The sequence below is a fragment of the Tauraco erythrolophus genome, chromosome 2 (assembly GCF_009769465.1).
Source record: "Tauraco erythrolophus isolate bTauEry1 chromosome 2, bTauEry1.pri, whole genome shotgun sequence".
In the NCBI taxonomy this organism is placed as follows: domain Eukaryota; kingdom Metazoa; phylum Chordata; class Aves; order Musophagiformes; family Musophagidae; genus Tauraco; species Tauraco erythrolophus.
This window is the reverse complement of record NC_141466.1, coordinates 43,319,266-43,340,666: the sequence shown is the minus strand read 5'-3', so window position 1 is coordinate 43,340,666 and position 21,401 is coordinate 43,319,266. Positions and strand designations below refer to the sequence as shown.

At 40.7% G+C, this 21,401-nt stretch overlaps 1 protein-coding gene across 1 annotated transcript in view; it reads right to left on the bottom strand.

Annotated features, from left to right (window-relative positions):
* Positions 1–20,529, bottom strand: part of KHDRBS2 (KH RNA binding domain containing, signal transduction associated 2) — a 362,598-nt gene extending 342,069 nt beyond the window's left edge. The window contains exon 1 of the mRNA XM_086608307.1: positions 20,439–20,529. Within this exon, the coding sequence (XP_086464433.1) occupies positions 20,439–20,529 (91 nt within the window). The remainder of the gene's footprint in view (positions 1–20,438) is intronic.
* Positions 20,530–21,401: the final 872 nt, after the last annotated feature.

Genomic DNA, 21,401 nt, shown 5'->3' with positions numbered 1-21,401 from the left:
ATCAAACATGTCTTCACAGATTTTCTCAAGGAGGCACGTGCTGCATCATCTCTCAGTCTGATGTTCATGCAATTTATTTACAGCATAAGGTTAATTCTATACTTCCACAGGGCTAGAAATAATAGACTTGAACATGAGTTATGACTCATGTTCAGGCACAAAAGAAAAATCTTTAAAACTAACTTTAAACTCTGAAGTGCTGAATCATCAGTACCCATGTTTTTTAACTACTGGTTTGTTTGTAAAGTCACACAAAATAGCTGAAAGATACCCCTTTAGGAATGAACCCAAATGGACATCAAAGACTTTTTTCCCTCTGCAGTTGTCAGTTTTTTTCTTAAAGCGATGGTAATATCTTTATGATAGGTTTATCTTTGGATTCCTGCCTGCTTCAATACTGAAACACACCCTCATCCTACAAGACTCCTAATTCTAGGCATTCAAACTCACTTCACCAAGATTAGCTAACAGCTGAAAATTATTTTTTAAAGGTCTCCAATAAATTGTTATGGTAAAATGGTACTGTTTTTCTTTCAGAATAACTTTTACTCAGGGTAAGATCATTATCTTGGCAGTACTGTGACATGCCTCTGGACTAAACATCCTTTCCCAGTCCATGCACCTCAGGTTATAAAAATTTAAATTATGAGAGATGGGGGAAGTTTTAGAATTCAGAGGTCATGAGCTTGTAATGGCATTTACACTACTCAGCATTCAAATGAGGGACTAAATTCCAGAGGGTCTTTTGTCAGCCAGATCAAAAAGTAACTTATGGAATACCTTAAGCAACAGAGATGTCTCACAGGTTATGAGATTGGTTTACCTAAATTCAGTCACCTTTTCCATGGAAACAAATGGATAGTGAGCTGCTATCTGGACTGAAAGCTTCTAGGACAAACACACAATAACACTGGAATTTTTAATGGTTGAAATTATATACCCCGATAATGAATTACTGAACAAAGCTTGTGTTGAAAAAAGTATCTAAAGCTTCACATCTTGGCAAGCGATTACTTTAGTGATCAAAAACACTTTAGTCTTTCAAAATCTAAAATCACTTTGATATCACTGGCAGCATGCTGCCCAAACTGTAGTTGAAGGCAGAAGCAATAAAATGCAGATACTGTCAGCTGTTTCAGAGTTAAAAGAACTTGCTTTTACTGAGCAGTATTGTGCTATTTAGCAAAATTTTACGAGATAAATTGTAAAAGAAGACTTATTTAATTTTCCAACTTAAGGATACAATATCATTAATTAATACTATTTTTGTTAAGCTTTGGGAAAGGCTTCGTTGTATATTAAAAAAGATAGTTAAAACTTTGTTGCCCTCTATCTCTACCTAATGGCAGAGACTCCAGAAGCCACCTGTGTAATAGAATCAGGAGTCAAGAATATATTTTTGGAGACCACTGAAGAAACTAAGTCATTTTCAAACGAGTAGCAAATAGGAAAAACATGTCCAAAATACCTTATTGACTTCTTCTCATTTAGACACTTTATTTTCTACACAAATTCCACTACTCAATGGAGTGTTACTCCATGGATAGCTGTTTGAGGCAGTCCATATCACAATACAGTTTAAAATAAGCAATAAAATAATGCACTTAACACTGAAGAATAAAGAACCCGACAGATACTGCAAATTTAAATTCAGTGTGGTGCATCTGTATTGCAATCCACAATAGTCACATGACTGCATATTATACAGCACAACCCCCTTATGACCAGATTGTAAATCCAGAATAGTATTGTCAGATTTAGAATTAATGTCAGATTATTAACTATGTATAGAAGAAAAATGCTACATCCTATAAGCTACCCTTGATCATTCTATTCCATTCTTTTCTTCTGATGTCTAGTAGTACTTATTAGGAGATTCCTTCTTTTTCCATGAAAAGCAGTTAAAACAAGACAGAAATATATTAGAGTAACAACCACAAAGAAAGAGGTCATTATAACAGATTAAAAAAACAGAAATGTTTTCCTTGTGGTCCTGAACTTTAGAAAGAATTTTTGCCCATTTTTCACAGCTATGGAAGGCTGAAGCCCTTGGAAGTAGTGTATGCGATAAAAAGCAAGACACCCGCTCCTCTGCAACTGAGTAGCTACATCAGAACACTGGAACAGGCTGCCCAGAGAGGTTGTGGAGTCTCCTTCTCTGAAGATGTTCAAAACCTGCCTGGACACGTTCTTGTGTGATCTGATCCAGGTGGTCCTGCTCAGGCACGGGGATTGGACTAGATGATCCTTTGAGGTCCCTTCCAATCCCTAACATTCTGTGATCACAGAATGAAAGGTGTACACGAAAGCAATGGGGTAACAGGTAAACCTTCCATCTTGAGGACGACCTTTGTTCCTTTTCTCATATTTTTGCTAGATTGAGGACTAGCCTGTAGTTTCTGCAAACTTGTGATGATCTAGAAAACCTTTTAGTAGCATTTAGCTGCAATGAATATATTTTATATTTGAACATATAAACATTCTTCCTCTGTTTTGCTGAAATTGAGCCAAATCAAATGGTGTCAGTAATCACAGAATGGTTTGGGTTGGAAGGGAGCTTTAAAGATCATCTACTCCAACCCTTCTGCCATGGGCAGGGAGATCTTTCACTAGATCAGGTTGCTTAAATCCTCATCCACTCTAACTTTGAAGACTTCCAATGATGAGGCATCCACAACTTCTCTGGGCAACCTGTTCCAGTGCCTCACCACCCTCAATGTAAAAAATGTCTTCCTTCTGTCCAACCTGAATCTACCCTCTTTCAGTTTTAAACCATTGCCCCCTGTCCTGTCACCACAGGTCCTGGTAAAAAGTCTCTCTCAGGTCTTTCATTTATGTCCTCTTTATATAAGGAAAAGCTGCAATAAGGTCTCCCCAGAGCCTTCTCTTCTCCAGGCTGAACAGCCCCAACTCTCTCAGTCTGTCTTCAGAAGAGAGGTGCTCCAGCCCTCGGATCATCTGCATGGCCCTCCTTTGGACTTGCTCCAGTAGCTCCATGTCCTTCTTGTGTTGGGGACTCCAGAGCTGAATGCAGTATCCCAGCTGGGGTCTCACGAGAGCAGAGGGGCAGAATCACCTCCCTCGACCTGCTGGCCATGCTTCTTTTGATACAGCCCAGGACATGGTTGGCTTTCTGGGCTGCCAGCGCACGTTGCCAGCTGATATCCAATTTTTCATTCACCAATATCTCCAAGTCCTTCGGCATGGGGCTGCTGTCCCCTAGTCCATACTGATATTGCCCTGACCCAGGTGCAGGACCTTGCACATGGCATAATGTCTGATGCCCATGTGAAAGTATATGATTGTTGGCTAAATTGATACAGAGTATTTATGAACACATTAAAAAAAAAATAATAGCCAAGTGGAGATTTTGAAAAAAAAAAACACCTAATACAGAAAGTTTTTTATTTTTGAAGTTAGACTTTGGCAGAGGGGGTGGGAATATTTAAGGTAGCTGTAATCAAAATAAGAATTTGTCTCAGATGTCATGAATACCACAGTAATTTCTGTAACATACTCAAATTTAGGCTTGAGCTCAGGAAAGTAACAAAATACCCTCAAAGCAAAAAACCTACAACATTCAAGTGTGGCTCAATTTATTTTTCCTGACAAACTGTATAGTGGACTAGCAAACTATAATATCCCACTTAAGAAGTACAGATTAAGTTTTGTTAGTCTGACTTTAAAAATAACAAAAACTTGTATTAAACACTGAAATGCAAAAAACGGAAAACAGTTCACACATTCAAATTCAAACAGAAAACTAGCTTTAGCAAAGCAGGAAAATCACTCTCAAGGGTGTGATTCAAATTCAGCATTGTGCTCTACGGCTCAATTTTTCTTTAAAAAAATAAATAGCACTGTTAAATTCTATTCTCAGCATAAGGGCAGCCTGAACAGAATACTCCCGGAAAGCAGTCAGCTATGAGAAGAGCTACTTGGGACAGCAATTTAGCATATATTAGCCATTTAACTCTGGAGTCCTGATTCAGTTTTTCACTAAGTCTTTCTTCATGCACAAACTGTATGTATGCTGCTAAAACGTCCAATTGTAAGTTTCTTCCTCACTGCACTGGAGGAACATCTGCCAAGATTTACACAACAGGCACTCAATAACCAGATTTTCACTGACTTTCCTCCCCAGGAATTTTAGCGGCATCTTTTAGAAAAAGTTAAGGTTTTTTCCTATTAGTTTTACCAGAAAGCTTCAGGTTTTCTTATCTGTACCTTCTGTTCTGAGCTAAGAAACATCTGAACTCATTATTTTTATTTGACATTTATTATCTTCTTAAATACCGTCACACTTAATTCCACCACTCCTAGACTCTGTTAGAAGTCAGTGCTTTCTATAGTGTGAGAAGAATATAAAACAATATTTTTGAAGTAGGCTTTTTCCCCAATAAAATGTCAGTGAGGTCACAGTCCCCAAAAGCCATCTTCAGAAGCTCCTGACATTTTGAATATTTTTTCATTTAACTCAAGCAAAGGAAAGAAAACTTCAAATTGCTAGAAATAATGGAGAATACTAAATTCCATCTATATTTTTCATTACACTGTTTAAAAGAAGATTAGCAATGTAGACCAATGTGAATATTATGTAAGGATGAAGAACACATTTTTCAACAGTAGCAAGACTAACCATCATAGGGTAAGAGAGAAATCTGAATTAGAAATGTGGGGAAAGAGGCTCAGAAAAGGTTTGTTTGAAGACTTGGGATTAGGTTTTGATGAGACGGCTTGAATTTGGCACATAAACAAATCCATCCACATCAGATTGTAGCTACAAGAAGGTGCTCTATAGAGAAGTTAAACCTCACATGGTGAGGACACCCATTGGTGTCTCCCAGGAAGATTCATTTTTATGAGGCTGAGGACAATAAAATCTAAATAAAATACACAAATTCCCAAAGATTTGGAACATCCCTGGAAAGAGTCAGAGAGCTGAGTTAAGACTCAAGAAGCAAACATAGGATGCTCAGCAGAAGAATTAAGACAGTAAATTTATGAGAGATAACTGTAAGAAAGAAACAGCAACTGCATGCTCCATAAGACAAAAAGAAAGGTACAAAGGTGTCTTGGAATAGTGAACTGTGTAACAAAATCCCACCTAATCCAGCTGTCTGGAGGAACCAATGATGAACGCTCATGTCCAAAGTACACCACAAGCAAACCTAAATACAGAGTAATGAGAAAAGGAAGTATGTATTGAAATGATCTCAATTTTCTAAGTATTGTGGAATAAAGATGACCAAAATGGTCACACGTCATCTTGGAGTACTGGCATAGCCCATCTACAACAGTTTAAGGGCCAACAGCTTCTGTATTTTGGGTGTAATGAAAACAAAAGCGTTACTATACTTAAAACGATTCAATAAGAGACACAACTATCAAACTAGATGTCTTCACGGCAATTTAAGCTAAAAGTGAACATAAATCAGTCTGGAAAGATCTAGCGGCTACAATTCTTCAGAATTTGAGGAGGGAAAAAAAAAGTGTAGCAAAATCTGTAAACAATGTGGTTTCACATAAAATGGAGACTCCTACTACTGCCAGTGTTACTGAAGAGAAGAATGCTTATCACAAGATGGCTGGCAGAATAAATTTTCACCTGCTACGTTAAAGTAAACCATTAAGGCCAAGCACTTTAAAGAATTCAAGTAAAGCCTTCAGTACAAAACAAAATTTTGGTCCAAGTTTTTGAGATCACAGTTTCTCAAAAAAATTATGCTAAAAGGCATATGTGAACATCACCATGGTTACAGGCTATGAAACATCTATTGAAATTTATCAAACTAATATTTGTATTGAGGAAACCACTGAGGCTTGTAGCCCATGTCAAAAATAAAGTCAAGTGGAAGGAAAAAAAACCCTTGTTGTCGTATGAAAAATCACCTCTCTGGAATGACATGGGCAAAATTTTATGATCTTGATTGAGGGCAGGGGGAAGAGGGACAGGGGAAATCAAACTGTAAAGCTGTAAGACACTGGTATTTTCTTCTAGATTATTGTTCTCCCTTTCATGAAATAACCTAATGAGAAGGTGCTACTACACATAATATGATCCTGAATATCAATTCTATTAGTTTAACTAATTTGCTGTTCTGCAGTAAGCCATAGTTCAGTGTTTCTGTTTAAGCAATGTATAGGGAAGTATGGCTTAAGATAGATCTCAAATAATCAATATCCTCGACTTAAAGTGAAAAAATAATGTTAAAATAAAAGCATGCCTCTTAAAATAGTTCTGAAGTCCAATTCTGATCCATAGCCAATACTGTTAAAGCATGGTACAAATTACGAACAAAATGTCAGCAGGTAACAATTGAACAAAACACATTAGTAGTAAGGCTCACACTGCCAGAAACTAATGTAGGAAACTATCTCCTAGGATTTTAATTTATATAAGGAAAGAAAAGTGAACGAACACCACAATCTGACTTGGAATGCTAGATATAGTCGGTATTTCATTTAAGTCAGATTTTCAAAGTCTATCCTTTGGAACCCAGGAGCAAGTCCCAGCTCAACGCTGGGACAAGACTACAACACACAGCATCACTTCTCTCTATGCTAAATCTTTGTTTCCTTGAGAAACAAAAGCACGTGAGAGGGAAGAGTAGCACTATACTCCAAGAGGCAGGCTGACCTACACAACCGAGGAAATAAACACACCTGCCTCACAAACAAGACAAAAGCAGCACATATCTACACCTGTCAATGCTAGCAACAGGAAAACAAACATTTCACCTGAAATTTCAGTTAGGTTACAAGTATCATGTCTCTGACAGCTAGAACATAGCCTGCTAAGCAATACGGGGAAAAAAAATAAAATCTTTTGCACTGTATCTTTTCCTAATTTTCTCTCTACTTCTTTGTTTTAAACCAATAAATGAACCTGAACTACCCTTTACTACTGCGAGTGGTAAAGCTAGCCAGAAAAGCCTCACAGCAAATAAATTGTAACATAGCCTTCCAATATTTTATGAAAAGTGCAAATATTTTTAATTACATATTACATAAGATGACAAAATTAACCTTCATTGAAACTTATCTGACCCAATTAGAGTCATTCCCATTGTTTTCTTGTACTGTGCAAGTCAGTAAGATGCAATTTTACCTCAGAATTGCCAGTCCTCTTTTTCTAACCCACTGCTTTGTACAATCTTTTGACTATTTGCAGTTTGAAGTTGGTTTTGTGATCCCAAATTTTTTTGTTTCAGTTTATTAATAGAATAGAAGTGAGTTTTAAAGATATAGGTGCTGCTTGTGAATTGGTGCTCACATCACTGTGAAGGCTGCTGCTCTCTACTCAGCTGCAGACTCCACAACTGAACACCTTCACAATATAATCTCAGCATATCTAATCTTTCTTCTGCAAAACCCCATAAGGCTGGATAAAGTGTTCAACATCATCTCATCCTTGGCCTGAAAAATTATTAATTCTAGGCATGGTAGTACTCATGTACTTTGAGCCACGTTTCTGGCAGAAGATGAATTACATTTAATTTGGGGGATACATCAGAATGCTTGGAAATTCCAGCACCTGAGTAAGTGCATCTCTATGATGTAAGACATACCGGAGTCACCATTTCTGGAACAGTCAGCCTTGAAGCATGCATCACCATGAGAATACCATCTTCTTTTCAAAGGAGCATTAGCACTGTTACACTGAATTATCCAGGCACTGGGGTATGGACACAGGGTTATGGCCTACAAACATGAATAATCAAATGATGGAAATGAAGATTTTTCCATAAGATAGTGCACTATTGTATTAAATACATCACTTTTTTTAAGCAGGAGAAAAAAATGCACACCCAGTAGCTATCTGCTTGTATGGATGAGCATATAGTAAGTGAAGTATATCACTTAGATAAGCATTATGCCCTTTAAAGGGGAAAAAAGTATTCGATCTAATCTCCATTCCAACATCTTCCATGTGCTCTGCTCTGTCTTTCCGAGTTCCTCCCTTCAAACAATCCTCCTCTCTCCTAAAGATACGCTACCCAGTCACTTGCCTTTTTCCTGACCATAACACCTTCTGCTCAACGTTTCTGACATCCTTCTCCAGTAAATCTGCCAGCTTAACTCCCAGCTCAAGTCTCCACAGAAAAAAACAAAACACCTCTTCCTCTTCAGAGAGCTTCTGAGGATAGGAGAAGACTATGAAACAGAATGAAAGTGGCCAAGGGTGGGAAGTTCACTAATTATATAGTTGTTTAGAAGGCGGCTGAGGGAGGCATCAGTTTCCAGGTGAGGGTAATGCAAAGGAACAAGCTGGAAGAGCAGCACTGAAATGGCAGAATCTAGATAGTCCTTCCGATCTGTAATGAGATCACTGATACAATTGAATAAAAGTCCAGCTCATAACACTAGTACACTCCAATCCAAAGTCTGAAGGCTCTACTGTGTAAAGAAAGAAAGAAATAAACTCCATATCTAAAACTTCAATCTGTTCAATGTTACAGTACTACCTTCTAAAATAAAAAGCATAAATAAACAATTAACTGGCTAACCGCAATATTCCAAAAGGACTGTAAATGTCACTACGAGGAAGATCTTAGCTGCTGTTTATTATAAAATTAGGAGCATCTCTGCAAAATAGATTGTTGTGTTTAATTACCGTGTAATTTAATACATATGTATGTATGGTAGACACTTACAGTCTGTCTCTCAACACACAAAATAACAACAGTATCAAAATTATGTAATTGTTCATGGAAGGCTTCCGGAAAGACTTGAACCTCATTTTAATTTTTCTTAAATAAGCAACAGCATTTTCAAATGCTTATTAGCAGCTCCTTTTATTTATCCATTTTAAAGGAATAAAACTTAATTGAAAGCTTCCAGAAGTCTTTATTAAAGGTTCAATATTTCTAGCTTTCTTCAGTTTCTCAGTGCTAAAGTAACTGAACATTTCACACCTGTTAAACCAGAATTTAATTTTTCACTTCATTGTTTTGATTTTCTTCTCTATATCCTTTTCTGTACTTAGAATCACAGAATGGCTAGGGTTCAAAGGAACCTCAAAGATCATCTAGTTTCAACCCCCCTGCCATGGGCAGGGACACCCTCCACTACACCAGGTTGCTCAACGCCTTATCCAACCTGGCCATGAACACTTCCAGGGATGGGTAATCCACAATTTCTCTGGGCAACCTGTTCCAATGCCTCATCACCCTCAATGTAAAAAATTTAATTTCATCACATCTACCCCCTTCTCCACTTCCCTCACAATCCTCCATTATTTTTATCTCCTTTTTCCAACTTTCCTGCATTTTCTGTTCCTTTTTCCCCATTCTTCCCTCTCTCCATCCTACTTCATTCATAAAAAAAAAAAAATCTTTAAAGGCTATGAGAAAGGACAGAGATGAACTGTCAAGAACTGGAAAGTTACAGCCAAAAGCTAGTATTACCTTCTAATTATTTTCTATCTATCTCCAACTCAGGATTTCTTAAGAGTTTGGATGGATGCAGAACCACATCAAGCTCATGCTTTGTGTCTAAACGAAGCTTGTTCATTTCCACTTTCTGATTAAGACATCTCCTTCCATTTACACCACAAGAAGCACTTGGATAGCTGACAGCACAAACATTTCATATTTAAAAAAAGCATTATCTCGAAATCTTTACAGCAGTGGAAAAAACTTGTCTTCTCTTCTCCCTTGCACCTGATGTACCATTTCAGATTATTCACACACTTTGGGGCAGCAAGAGTATTTTCATGCTGGAACAGATGCTTTGTGCATTCCAACAAGCTGGTACTGTATGAATACCTTTTTGTCATGCACAACTCAGCATGAATTATTGCATATCCAGGTTACCTCACAGTTTAGTCTTCTAGAAAAAAAGAACAGTAATGAAATAGATAACATGAGCACCTGTTTTTCCCACATTCCCTGCTGACCTATGGATCCCTTTGCTCTTCTATTGATCACTACAGGATTTTACACAACCTGATCTGATGGTGTTTACACTAAATCATTTGCAGGAAGCAAAGAACAAACCAACCACCCTAGTAACAGCAGCAACACAGCATCTGGAGAACCCCTAATGAACAAAACAGAATTAGAATAAATTACAGGACATTCTGCAATAGTGTGTTTACAGAGACATAACAATCTTCTTGTTAAATACAAGTGAGCAGGATCAGGAAAAAAAGAGTCCACATAATGTAAGACTTGAACATGGCAGACTACCCGCCTGTGGCTTTCCAGCATAACGATAAATGGACATATAATTCATATATTTACCTTGATCTATGAGTACGAGAAGGAAGTTCTTTCACTTTTTAAACTGGGCTAAAGTAAAACCCACTAGTTAGCGTACAAATGCTAGTGAAATAATTGAAAACATGTACCTGTGGGAAAGCTAAATCTATGATAGCTGTACAGTCCTGTGGATACACCAGGATAATAAGCATCATTTACCAAAATTAACTCTCCATTTTCATGGGGAACAGCTATCTGAAGACATGGAGGGAGAAAGGTCTCCTGGATTTTTCCTTATCATGCCTTAATTTACCTTCAAACATTAACAGAAAAGCCAGCAAGTCACTCAAGAGTTTGGTGCTGCTCCTATCAGCAGAACTGGGGAAAAAAACAATTTAAGTTGCAAATTGGAAAGTCAGGGAGCCAGCTTCATAGCTGCAGCAAATCAGCATAGTCCTAAGCATTTAGGAAAAATAAAGTCTCATTCTTTCCCCAGCTAGAGCTTATGCTCTGATCCCACAGGATACATGGCACAACCCCCAGACAATGCCAAGAAGTTCTTACTGCAATCTCAAAAATCAAAAAATGCAAGAAGCAAATTTGTTTAGAAATATTCAGAAAAATCAGCAATATGAGCCTCCATTATCAGAAATATGGAGCATAAAAATTTACACCATGAGAAGTAAAAAGGTAACTCTAAACTTTTCAACACCAAAAAGCCATTTTCGAAACATACACAGAGTCCCTGATTTCATGGCAAATTCTTAATTTCAAGCATTTGAAACAGAGCTTTGAAATGTACATTTGAATCCTAGAAAGCATCAAACTAGGGGAATATGTGAAGAGGGGATTTGTTTTCTTTCTCCAGTGCTCACATCCCCTAGGAAAACTATTTTTCCTCTAATTCACAGTGCTGCTCTTCGGAAGTTGACTGATTATGCACCAGGGGCTTTGATCCCTAGTTTAGTTTTTGCTGAAGACATACCTGCCTTCACCAGTTAGCGAATCTAAACTTCTTCTACTATAAAAAGAAGTAGAATTCTTTTCCTTCCAGATCCAAAGCAAAGCTAAAAGGAGGAATGCAGATTTTAATAAATCTTTCACAGACTAGCATGAAGTATTACTTTTTCCAATAGCTACATCAATTCCCAGAATTCAAAGTATTTTATAAATCAAAACCTTTTGAGGTTTACATCTTTCAGTGTAACCTTTACAACAAGAAATAGATGCTAGAGTATCTGACAAACACTTCAGCAGGTGCAGAGAAATTCAAAGGCAGCAGTGACCTGCCCTGTGTCTTTTAGGTTTTGGATCATGCTCACCCAAGAACAACAAACGCGAATGTCTATTGCCAGCAGAGCATTTGAAGTCTTAAAGTCTTTTGGTTATATCACATGCAGCCATATATTACCATCAAAACTTTGGATCATCTTATTTAAATGTGGATGATCTTCAATACTACCATATTAGCATTATTATGAGTTTCACTTGATAAATTTTTCAGTATTCAAACTAAAAAATTCCATTTTAACAGCAAAACTTGTGAAATCAGGAACAGGCACAAATTATTCCAGGAGATTTTTTGGGGGAGTTGGAGGTTTTTAATCTGCTGAAAGTCTTAGATATTTTTTCTTCATCATTTTTATTAGTTCCAGTCCTTTTTAGGATAAGGAAATAGCTGTACTAATTTCCAGCAGGATTCTAATTAAAATATGACAGGATTTATAGAGGACTGTAATAACCAGGATTATTTTTGCCTGCAAATTTAAAAAGAATAATTTTGTATTAAAAGTAATAAGAATGATATACATATCTTGTAAAGCTTTTTTCACTTAGACATTAGACATAGATTAGAATGAAATTCGGCACATCTTACACATGGAAGTTTTAGAAGGTACTCGTTGAAGATACATAGTACAAGGAAGAAACAAGTCCAAATTCCATGTACTATGCACCTCAGATCTTTACCCGAGCGTCAAGGTTTTTCATTTGTCTGGTCAGATTGCATAGTCCTGATTTGTTTATACAGAAAAAGATGCTACACTGGAGCATCATTAAAGTTCTCTACTTCACACATTTCATTTTAAAAACTTGTTTGCTCCCTCACTTCCGATATTCCCAACTCTGTGCTACAGTATCCATTCAAGGACTGAAAACTGCAATGTGAACAAAAGATGAACACATACCTTCACATGGCTTAGGAAGGATCAGCCTGCAAAACAGCTTACTTTTTTGCTATCATGTGTGCTTTATAACACCTGTCATGGTTTGATGTGGAGGGGGGTGTGGTTCTGGTGGCAGGAGAGGGATTTTGCTCCCTGCGACCTCCCCGGTTTTGGAACCGGGTTAGGCTTAGTTCTGGCCACCAGATCAGACTGCCATCCCCCTCGGGGTTGAGCCAATAGGGCGCCTCTGCGAATTGCCCTATTTAAGTCAGGACAAAGGAACCGGAAAAGGTGCTTCGCCCAGGAGCCCAGGATCGAGCAGAGAAGGGAGGAGGGCACTGCCCCTGCTCCCTGGCTCCCGGCCGGGCAGCTGCCTGCGTCGGGCCGGCACCGCCCACGGAGAATGGCGGCGGCGGAGCCAGCTGGGGAACTCGGGGGCACCCCACTCCCGGGGTGCCCACTGGGCTGAGTTCACCTGGAGAGGACTGAGATCTGAGAGAAAGAGCCGCATCGACAGCAGGTCAGTGAGGATGGAGCGGGAGGAGGTGTGCCGGAGCCGAGTTTCCCCTGCGGCTGATGGTGAGATAGCAGGCGGCCCCCCTGCAGCCAGGACGGCCTCGGTGGAGCAGCGACCCACTCGCAGCCCGTGGGGAGAAGATGCCTGAGCCTGAGGATGGTCGTGTTGGGACGCACGACAAGGCAGAGAGGCATCTGGAGTCTGCGTGACGACCCACGCCGGAGCGAGTGGCTACAGCTCCCTAAGTACCCGAGACTGTGGTAAAGCCCACACCGGAGCAATCTGTGGGGAAGGATTGTTTCCAGTGGGCTGGACTCACGCTGGAGAAGTTTGTGGATTTTTCCTCGTGGGTAGGGGATCCATTGGAGCAGGGGAAAAGGGTGTAAGGACTCCTTCTCCTTTAAGAAAGAAGCAGCAGTAACAGCACGGAATGAACTGACCTGCACTCCCCCAGTCCCTGCTCCCTCTGCTGCTGGGGGGGAGGTAGAGCCGGGAGGAAAAGGAAAGGGGGGGGGAAGGTGTCAGTTTTAAGATCTGGTTTTGTTTCTTTCTGTCCTCTCAAGTAATCGGTTTTTTCTGTTTCCCTTTGTCCTTCTAAGTAATCATTAATAAACTCTTTTGCTTTGAGAAAGCCCTGTCTGGTTTGCCCGGGACCACGGTTGGTGGGTGCTCCCTCTGTTCTTGTCTCAACCCTCAGTCCCTTTGGTTTTTTTTCCCCTCTCCTCTCTACTTTACTGGAGAAGGAGAGACTGTGTGAGTTTTAGTTGCTAGATCAGTCTAAAACCACGACAACACCTCAAATTCTTGAGGAAACCACTGCTTTTATTAGTTATTTATTCTCAAGAGTTTTTAAAAGAAAAATATATATTCTGAGGTCAGCTGTGAGGACACGGAATTTTCCTTCAAATTCAGCACTTAGTTGGAGAAAAGAAATTTAAATTGAAACAGTATAAAACTGCTTGTTTTTGAAAAGGCATTCTTACTCTGAACTGAAGTACCAGATAACTGCAGTGACCCTGCAGGTCAAGAAAACACTGCTTCATCTAGGCAGTACATTTAGCCTACAGTACAGCTGCAAGGCACAGAAAGGCATGATGTATTCCTATATTAATAAATCTTTGAGAGGAACTACCAAGCAACAGCTTCATTTACATGTTCTAAAATAAGATTCAACACATCTCATACTTTGAGCTTGAAATCTGGGTCCTCAGGCTTCATGGAGGAACCATTTTACTCTTACAGCATTGCTTGGTGGGCTAGGTAGATGTTCAGCCTTTCTCAGGAGCCTTACGCACTGCTCACTACTGATCACGTCAGATTTTATGGACTATTAAAGAGCCCAGCACGCTACAGCAAATCTGGTTGTCAGTATATATTGCCTGCTTATTGCTTAAAGGAGAAAAGCATGCATCCAATGGACAATAACCTGATATATCTATTGGACTCCCAGAAGGTGCAAGGATATGAGGCTCTGTTTTGGCATGTGGAGCCCAATTATGCCACCTCCTGGTTAGGAACGGCCACATTACACAGGCGTTCCGTGCTTGGGAAGTTCACAGTTGACTGAAATTTTCTACTCAGCTATCCAGCTATTTGGCCCTCTCTTGGTACTGACTGCAAATATTAGCAATTTTCCAAATTCTTGATTTTAAAAATATCTACTTTGAGGCATAAAGGAAGAGAGATGGAGAATTACAGCAGGTGTTCCCTAATGAATACACTGAGGAGACATAAGTACGAAATAAATTTACTAAAAGAATTCCCAGGACAAATAAAAAACACTCGTCTCCTTCCAAGGAAAACTTTTATGTTCCTAAAAAAAAAAGTGCACTCTGTGTTGATGAGGCTATGGCCATCCAGATAAGCCTTAGCAAATGCCTTTGACCTTCCCTTAAACAGTTGGTACTAAATTCTGCTATTCACGCTGAATTGCACCTTAAGCAGCTCCACCGATTCAAATAGCACCATTTAAAGAGCGCAGCACTATTTGTTCTTACACAAGGGTATCAGAATCTAACCTTTAGTTATTGCATTTATATTGTTCCCTCTTTGCAAGAGAATTTACTGTGTTTCAAAGTACATGTTTTCTAAGATCACCAATCAAAGGGTCCTAAGCTGCTTCAGATGTTTGAAAAGGAGAGATTTTCATTATTTATTTTTTTAATCACATCTATCTTTTTTTTCTCCTCTTAAGGAAGCCCAGCTTTTACGACTAATAATTTAGGGTCAATACAGACACTAAAAAAGGTGGCTTCCTTATATTCATTCTAACATTTCATAGAATGTTGTTTTCCCTAAATCCAGTTATCTCCTGGGATTCATCTGCATTACATTCTGCAAAGGAAAAGCACTTCCTAAGATTATGAACACATACCATGTTGCCATACCACGACTGAAAAAAAACCTATTGACTTTAAAAAAAAAACAACAACATTAAAAAAGCAAAACTTATCACTCAGTTCTAAAACCTGCAGTATATTCTACTGATTTTCATGATTACAAAGATATTGGCTGTAGCAGTCAATATATTATATTTGTATATATACTGCCTGAGAGCCTACTAATGGCAATAGAAAGATTCCCATTAACTATAGTGAGTTTTGAACCAAGTCTGTAATGCCTATCACATCGCTGCTTTATAGAAATCATAAGTACTTTGTATTCATTTAGAGTTTGCACTGATATTACTCCTTTTTTATTGAAAAGATCCAAATGATAGACACATAAATCTAGTTCCTAACGAAACCAAGATATCTAAAATACAGTCTGTAAGCATTAGCGTGTTTCCTGAGTCAATCTTCCAGTTATTTACACTGCATTTCTGGGGACAGCAAAGTAAACGATGATTAATACAAACTATTTTGTGAACACAGATTTCATCTCACCTGATGTAAACATCAGGAAAAAAAGAAACAATAAGCAGAAAAGTGACTGCTCACAGATTAATATTAATGTATGAATTTACATTAACATTTTACATTAATCTTATTTTAATCCAAAGGCTTGTTTAAACAGAATAGACTAATGAATTTGCAAACATATTTTCATAAGTCATTTTCAATAGAAACTTTGACAAAAAATAAGAAGTATCAGAAGCCTGACTTCAGCAGGTCACAGGCTTGCCCAACAGACTTTCACATCTTGGGCTAAGGATGTAATTGTCATATTATATATTGCCAAGACAAATAATTATAATATAGTGACCCTATTATTGCCTCAAGTTTTCAACAGAAACACACAGCTATGAACTAAATCTGCCTTCCTATATGAAAACCAAATGAATCTCCAAGCGTTCAAAGAAATTCAAAACCCACATAAGCCAATATATTAATTGAAATCCTGAACATAAGACAAAATGAATTTGCATTACATCAACAGTTTTCAGACTAGCTATAACAATTATTGCAGGCTTGTATGAACTACTGTACTAATGCTCACCGAGTGAAAAGGCTAAGTAATTATATACCTTTTGAATAATCATGCCCTGTCCTACAAAGAGCTTTATGACGCTGAGCTATATGAGTCTAATTGACACGACTGGAGGTTTAAGAAACTCATGTTATGCCACGTGGAATAATCTAGAGACTTAAGATTAAAGTTAAAGGCCTGATTCTCATTGCCTTCAGAATGCCACTTGAAAGTCTGAGGTCAATAGTACTGTCATTACATAGAGAGAAATTAGCTACCTCATTACCCAAGTAATGCTGGTATTTCCATGGGGAGAGATGCTCTTACTTTGACCAGCTCTTTCCAATAGGTCTTCTTCCTTTATGTTATATTACAAAACACATAGCTGGCTTTAATAATATACTATACAAGATATTCCAAAGCCAGGCACATATAAATATACACACACATATATAAAATTTGCTTGTCCCAAAAAGTACATAGACAATTAGCTCACACTTTAGCTTATTATAAATAACACTGATACAAAACAAGTCTTAAATTACCAAACAGTTCCAGTCAGTTTTAGCTTTCTACGTCACCCACACCTTCACTGCTAAACTCACACGCTTATTTTTCTATTCATAATCATAGGCATCTTACACAAAGCAGTAAATATTTACACACACGCAAAAATAACACACATAAGCAGCTCATTAGCTACCATGGCAGGAAGCAGCACTAGCACAGAGAGGCTCTCAATTCTCACTAGAACTTTAGAGTGCTGTGGCACAAGCACAAGTTAGGTACAAAAGGTACTGCTCAAGAACACACTCGTCATTTTTCAAATTTTTCATCTGACCAAGGGTTATCTGACCTCATACATTCATCCATGTAACTCCTTACTAGAAGCCGACAATCTTACCTAAGAAAACTGTCTGTATCCCGTTTACAATAAAATAATTTAAACTATCCATAAAACAATGTGGGTTTTCCAGCTCTTAGAACAGCCTGGTATACAAAATAGTTTAGTTAAAACAGAAAAAAAAAAAAAAACAACAGATGGAAATTTGCCTAGTCTTTAGAGTTTGGCTACCTATTACAATTAAAAGAAGTCTTTTGTTTTCATTACTGACTAGACTATATTATCTGAATAAATATGTTCAATGAATTTTGCAAAAATTTGAATAAACTAATATAGACTGAGGTAAATATCACCAGCCTTTCACGTCTCACAAGTTCTTCTAACAGACAACTTATAAATGGTTTTTCCATTTCTCAGAGTGTAATATTCCTATAGGGGCTACTTCTGTATGAACAAGTTATGACCCAGGGGGAAATAAAGTATCTTCTGATTAAGGCACTAGATTAGTCATTTAGAGACTGAGTTCATTTTCAGAATCCACCACATATTCCCCTTGTGATTTTTGGAGAAATTATTTGTTTTATGCCTTCACACTTTGTATCTAAGAAGCGCTTGTACCTTTTTTCTCACCTTTCTCTGTGTTGTTTGGTAAGTATGTAAATTCTCTGCCACGGGAAGCATCCCTTTTCTGTGGTTTTCACCACACATTGCACCATGGAGGCTCTAACCCAGAGAAGGACTAAAGTAAATAATTTCTATTCATCCCTCAGTGGTGAGGGGTAAATAGCTACTGATTCAAGTATGTATCTGGCTACAGATTCAAGTATGCACCTGCAGGACACGGATCTACATAACAAAAACATAAGTAATTCGTTGCTTTTAAAATAAGTTAAGTGTACCAAAACACACAAACAGGAAAAAAAAATATCAAGCAAACAAAAAAATTAATGGGGAAAAACATGTGGTCTCGTCTTTACAAGTAAATCCAGTGTCATACATTGAAACTTTCTGGAATGCTTATCACTTGTGTGCCCTTCTGCAGTTTCACACAGCAGCATGTCTCTTCTCAACCTCAGGTTCTAGCAACTGACATGAAAAATCACAGCACTTTCAAGTCAGAGAGAATGCTTCAGGCTCTCGACTCTGAAGCAAAAACCTTCAAATCAACACTTGCACATTTTATACAAAATCTACTGGCAATCAAGAAAGCTTAGTATACCATAAAAATAACACCTGCCTGCTATTGTTATGTATGTAGCTAATCATACATTATATTTTAAAGAACAGAAATCCAGAGTCTGGAAGCACCGCTTCATTGCAGACATATCCTAAGAATACAGTATTACACAGATACTTGCACCACTGTCCCATGTTCTGCTGGCACACAAAAAAATCATTTATACCCAGCAACCAGTGCATTAATTGTTGTTTCTTTGAGTAGTTATACTCTTACCTTGATGAAAGTGTTTTAGCAGTCATCATATGTTAGAGTCCAAAACGAATCTCTAAAAAGCTTGACAGATGGTGTTTTGAAGGATAATGCCAGGTATCTGGTGTGAATCTGATATTAGCATTCCCTACAGACAACTCAGCTTCATCTTTTAAAAATTCACTGAAATATACATAGTCCCAGTTACACTAAGAAGGAATGAGAAAACTAATCATTTATTCAATCTCACAGTTGCCCAAAAGGCAATTTCTGCATGGACTTGACGTCTAGAAACACCTATTTTATTTTCCTTTTTTTTTTTTTTTAACTTTACTTTGCACGCTTTCGATTTTGTCCTTCACGCATTTCCTGCCTTTCCCATGCACACGCACACACTCTCAGTAGATACCTCCCCCCTCTGGGAAAAGATCGAACTGCAAGGTCCAAAAAATACATCCCTCTAAGAAATAAGGACTTTGTTATTCACACGTTTATTAGAAAAACAACTGTAAAAAGTAGCACGGCTGCCTTTTCAGCAGCACAGCAGCGCTGACAAGTCTACTGAACGTGTAGCTATTCATACGGAATTTCCAAGCTATCAAACAGGGGCACTCTAACAAACCTGGGCTCAGTACCTTCATTCACAATCAATAAAACATATATTAAGGAAAGACAATATAAAGACAGCTGACAGAGTCGGACACTTCTGCTAGCACTGTATGTTTTAATTAGTTATGATTTTCTCTGAGACATAACAGAACTCTGCAAATTATTCACTACCTCTGAATGTGAGTGTATTTGAATTTGTGACTCTCAAGGGCCTAACCATACATTTCTTTGCCTTAGTCTCATTTAAGGGCTTGACAGGTTGTCTTGATTTATGCATCATTCTTTACTACTTCTTTTTGACAGCAGGTTCCAAATCTTACAGGGATTTTAAAAACGAGTATTATATACCTCAGAAGAAACAGAAGCATGAAGGGAACTTACTGGATTACACTTCTGCAAAAGTTGAAAAGCTGTACCGCAAGGCCTGTGCTCAATAACTATATTGAGCAGTCATTAAATGGGAGACTAAATTATAAACTTTTTAAAGAATCTCCAATTGAATTAGTTCAACTAAAGCGAGGAAAGCAGAGTGAACTACAACGCGCAACAAAACGTTACGAGCAGCATATTCTGGGTCATCACACAAATCCAAGAGAAAAATCATCATGTCCTGGACGAAACAGTGCCGAAATTGATAAGCCATATCCAATCAATGCTTGACATTGCGTAGTGGGCTAAAATAGTGCCACATTAACGGCATAACAGTATTACCATATAAACCTTATTACTCAAGCATGGGAAACAAGATATTAACGAGTTTAATGGGAAACCGGCACCTGTCTTTGTGTAAATAAAATCGGGAACCGCGGCAGCGCTTCCCGCAGAGGTTCACCAAGCGCAGCGCAGCCGGTGCACCGCTAACCAACAGCCACGGAAGGGCATCTCCCACCGCGGGGAGCGGGGCACACGCTCGCTGCGAGCGGCGGCAGCGGACTCCTGCCGGACGGGCTCCCTCGGCGAGGAGCCCGGCGCGGGGATCGGGGGATGCGCCGGGACGCACAAAGCCGCACGAAGCGCCGCGCCGCTCCGCGCCTCCCCAAGTCCACGCGTGGCCAAATGCCCGCTCGCTGGCCGCTTCCAGCGCCGAGGCGGGGTGGGAGCCCGGCCGCACCGCCGCCGCCGCCCCGCACACCGCCGCCCGCCCGCGGACCGGAGTTCTCCCGCTGGCGCTCCGCCGGGGCCGCCGAGCGCCGACCCAGGGGGCGGCCCCCGCCCCACGCCGGGGGAGCGGCGGGGCCGCGGCGCGGGAGCGAAGCCTTACCGTCGGCCAGGAGGCGCATCGCGTGAACAAAGGAGGGATCCAGGCTGTCCTTCTCTGCCATCAGCTCGGGCAGGTACTTCTCCTGCTCCATCGCCTCGGAGCCGCGGCGCCTGGGCACGCCGGAGCGGGCTGTGCGGGCGCCCGTTCGCTCCGCGCCTCCGGTCGTCGTCGTCGTCGCCGCCTCCCGCCGCCGCCGCCGCCGCCGCCTCCCTCCTCCTCCCTCCTCCTCCTCCTTCTCCTCCTTCTCGCTCGCCGCCCCGCCGCTCGCAGGTGCGCCGCGCCGGCCGCCCCTCCCGCGGCGGGGCGCTGCCCTCGGCGGCCCCGGCGCCGCCTCGCGCCTTCCCCCTCGCGTCGCGCGGGGGCGGGGGCTGGGGCGTGCGCGGATCGGCGCGTGCCGCTGCCCCGCGCGCCTCGCGCTGCCTCTCCCCCGCTCCCCGCCCCGCCCCGCCCCTCCTCCCGCCACTGAGCGACCCTCTCCCACCGGCGGCCTTAACGAGGGAGGCGGGGCGAGGGGCGCCCCGCCCCCCCGCCGCTCCCATTGGTCGTTGCGCCCCTCCCGCGGGGGGGGGGGGGCCCATGCGGGAGACTCGCCGAGCAATTGGATGTCGCCGGGTGGGCGGCCGCGGGTGGCGGGGGGGGGGCTCGCGTGAAGGATGGCGTGCGTTTGTACGCGCGCGCGTGTGCGCGTGTGTGCGCGCGCGTGTGCCTGTTGTGTGCACGTCTGCGAGTGTGCGCGCGTGTTTGTGTGCATCCCTGCGTGTCTGCTCCTGTGTGCCGGTGGGAGCGTCAGCGCGCGCGATACGCGTGTGCGGTGGGCATCTGTGGGTTTGGGTGTGAAAGCGTGTGCACGCGCGTGCACGCGCGCCCGTGCCAGCGTGGCACTGTGGGTCCGCGTGTGACTGGGGTGTTCGTGGGAGCGGGAGCGTGCGCGTTGCGGCGTGTGTGAAAGCGCGTGTGGGAGTG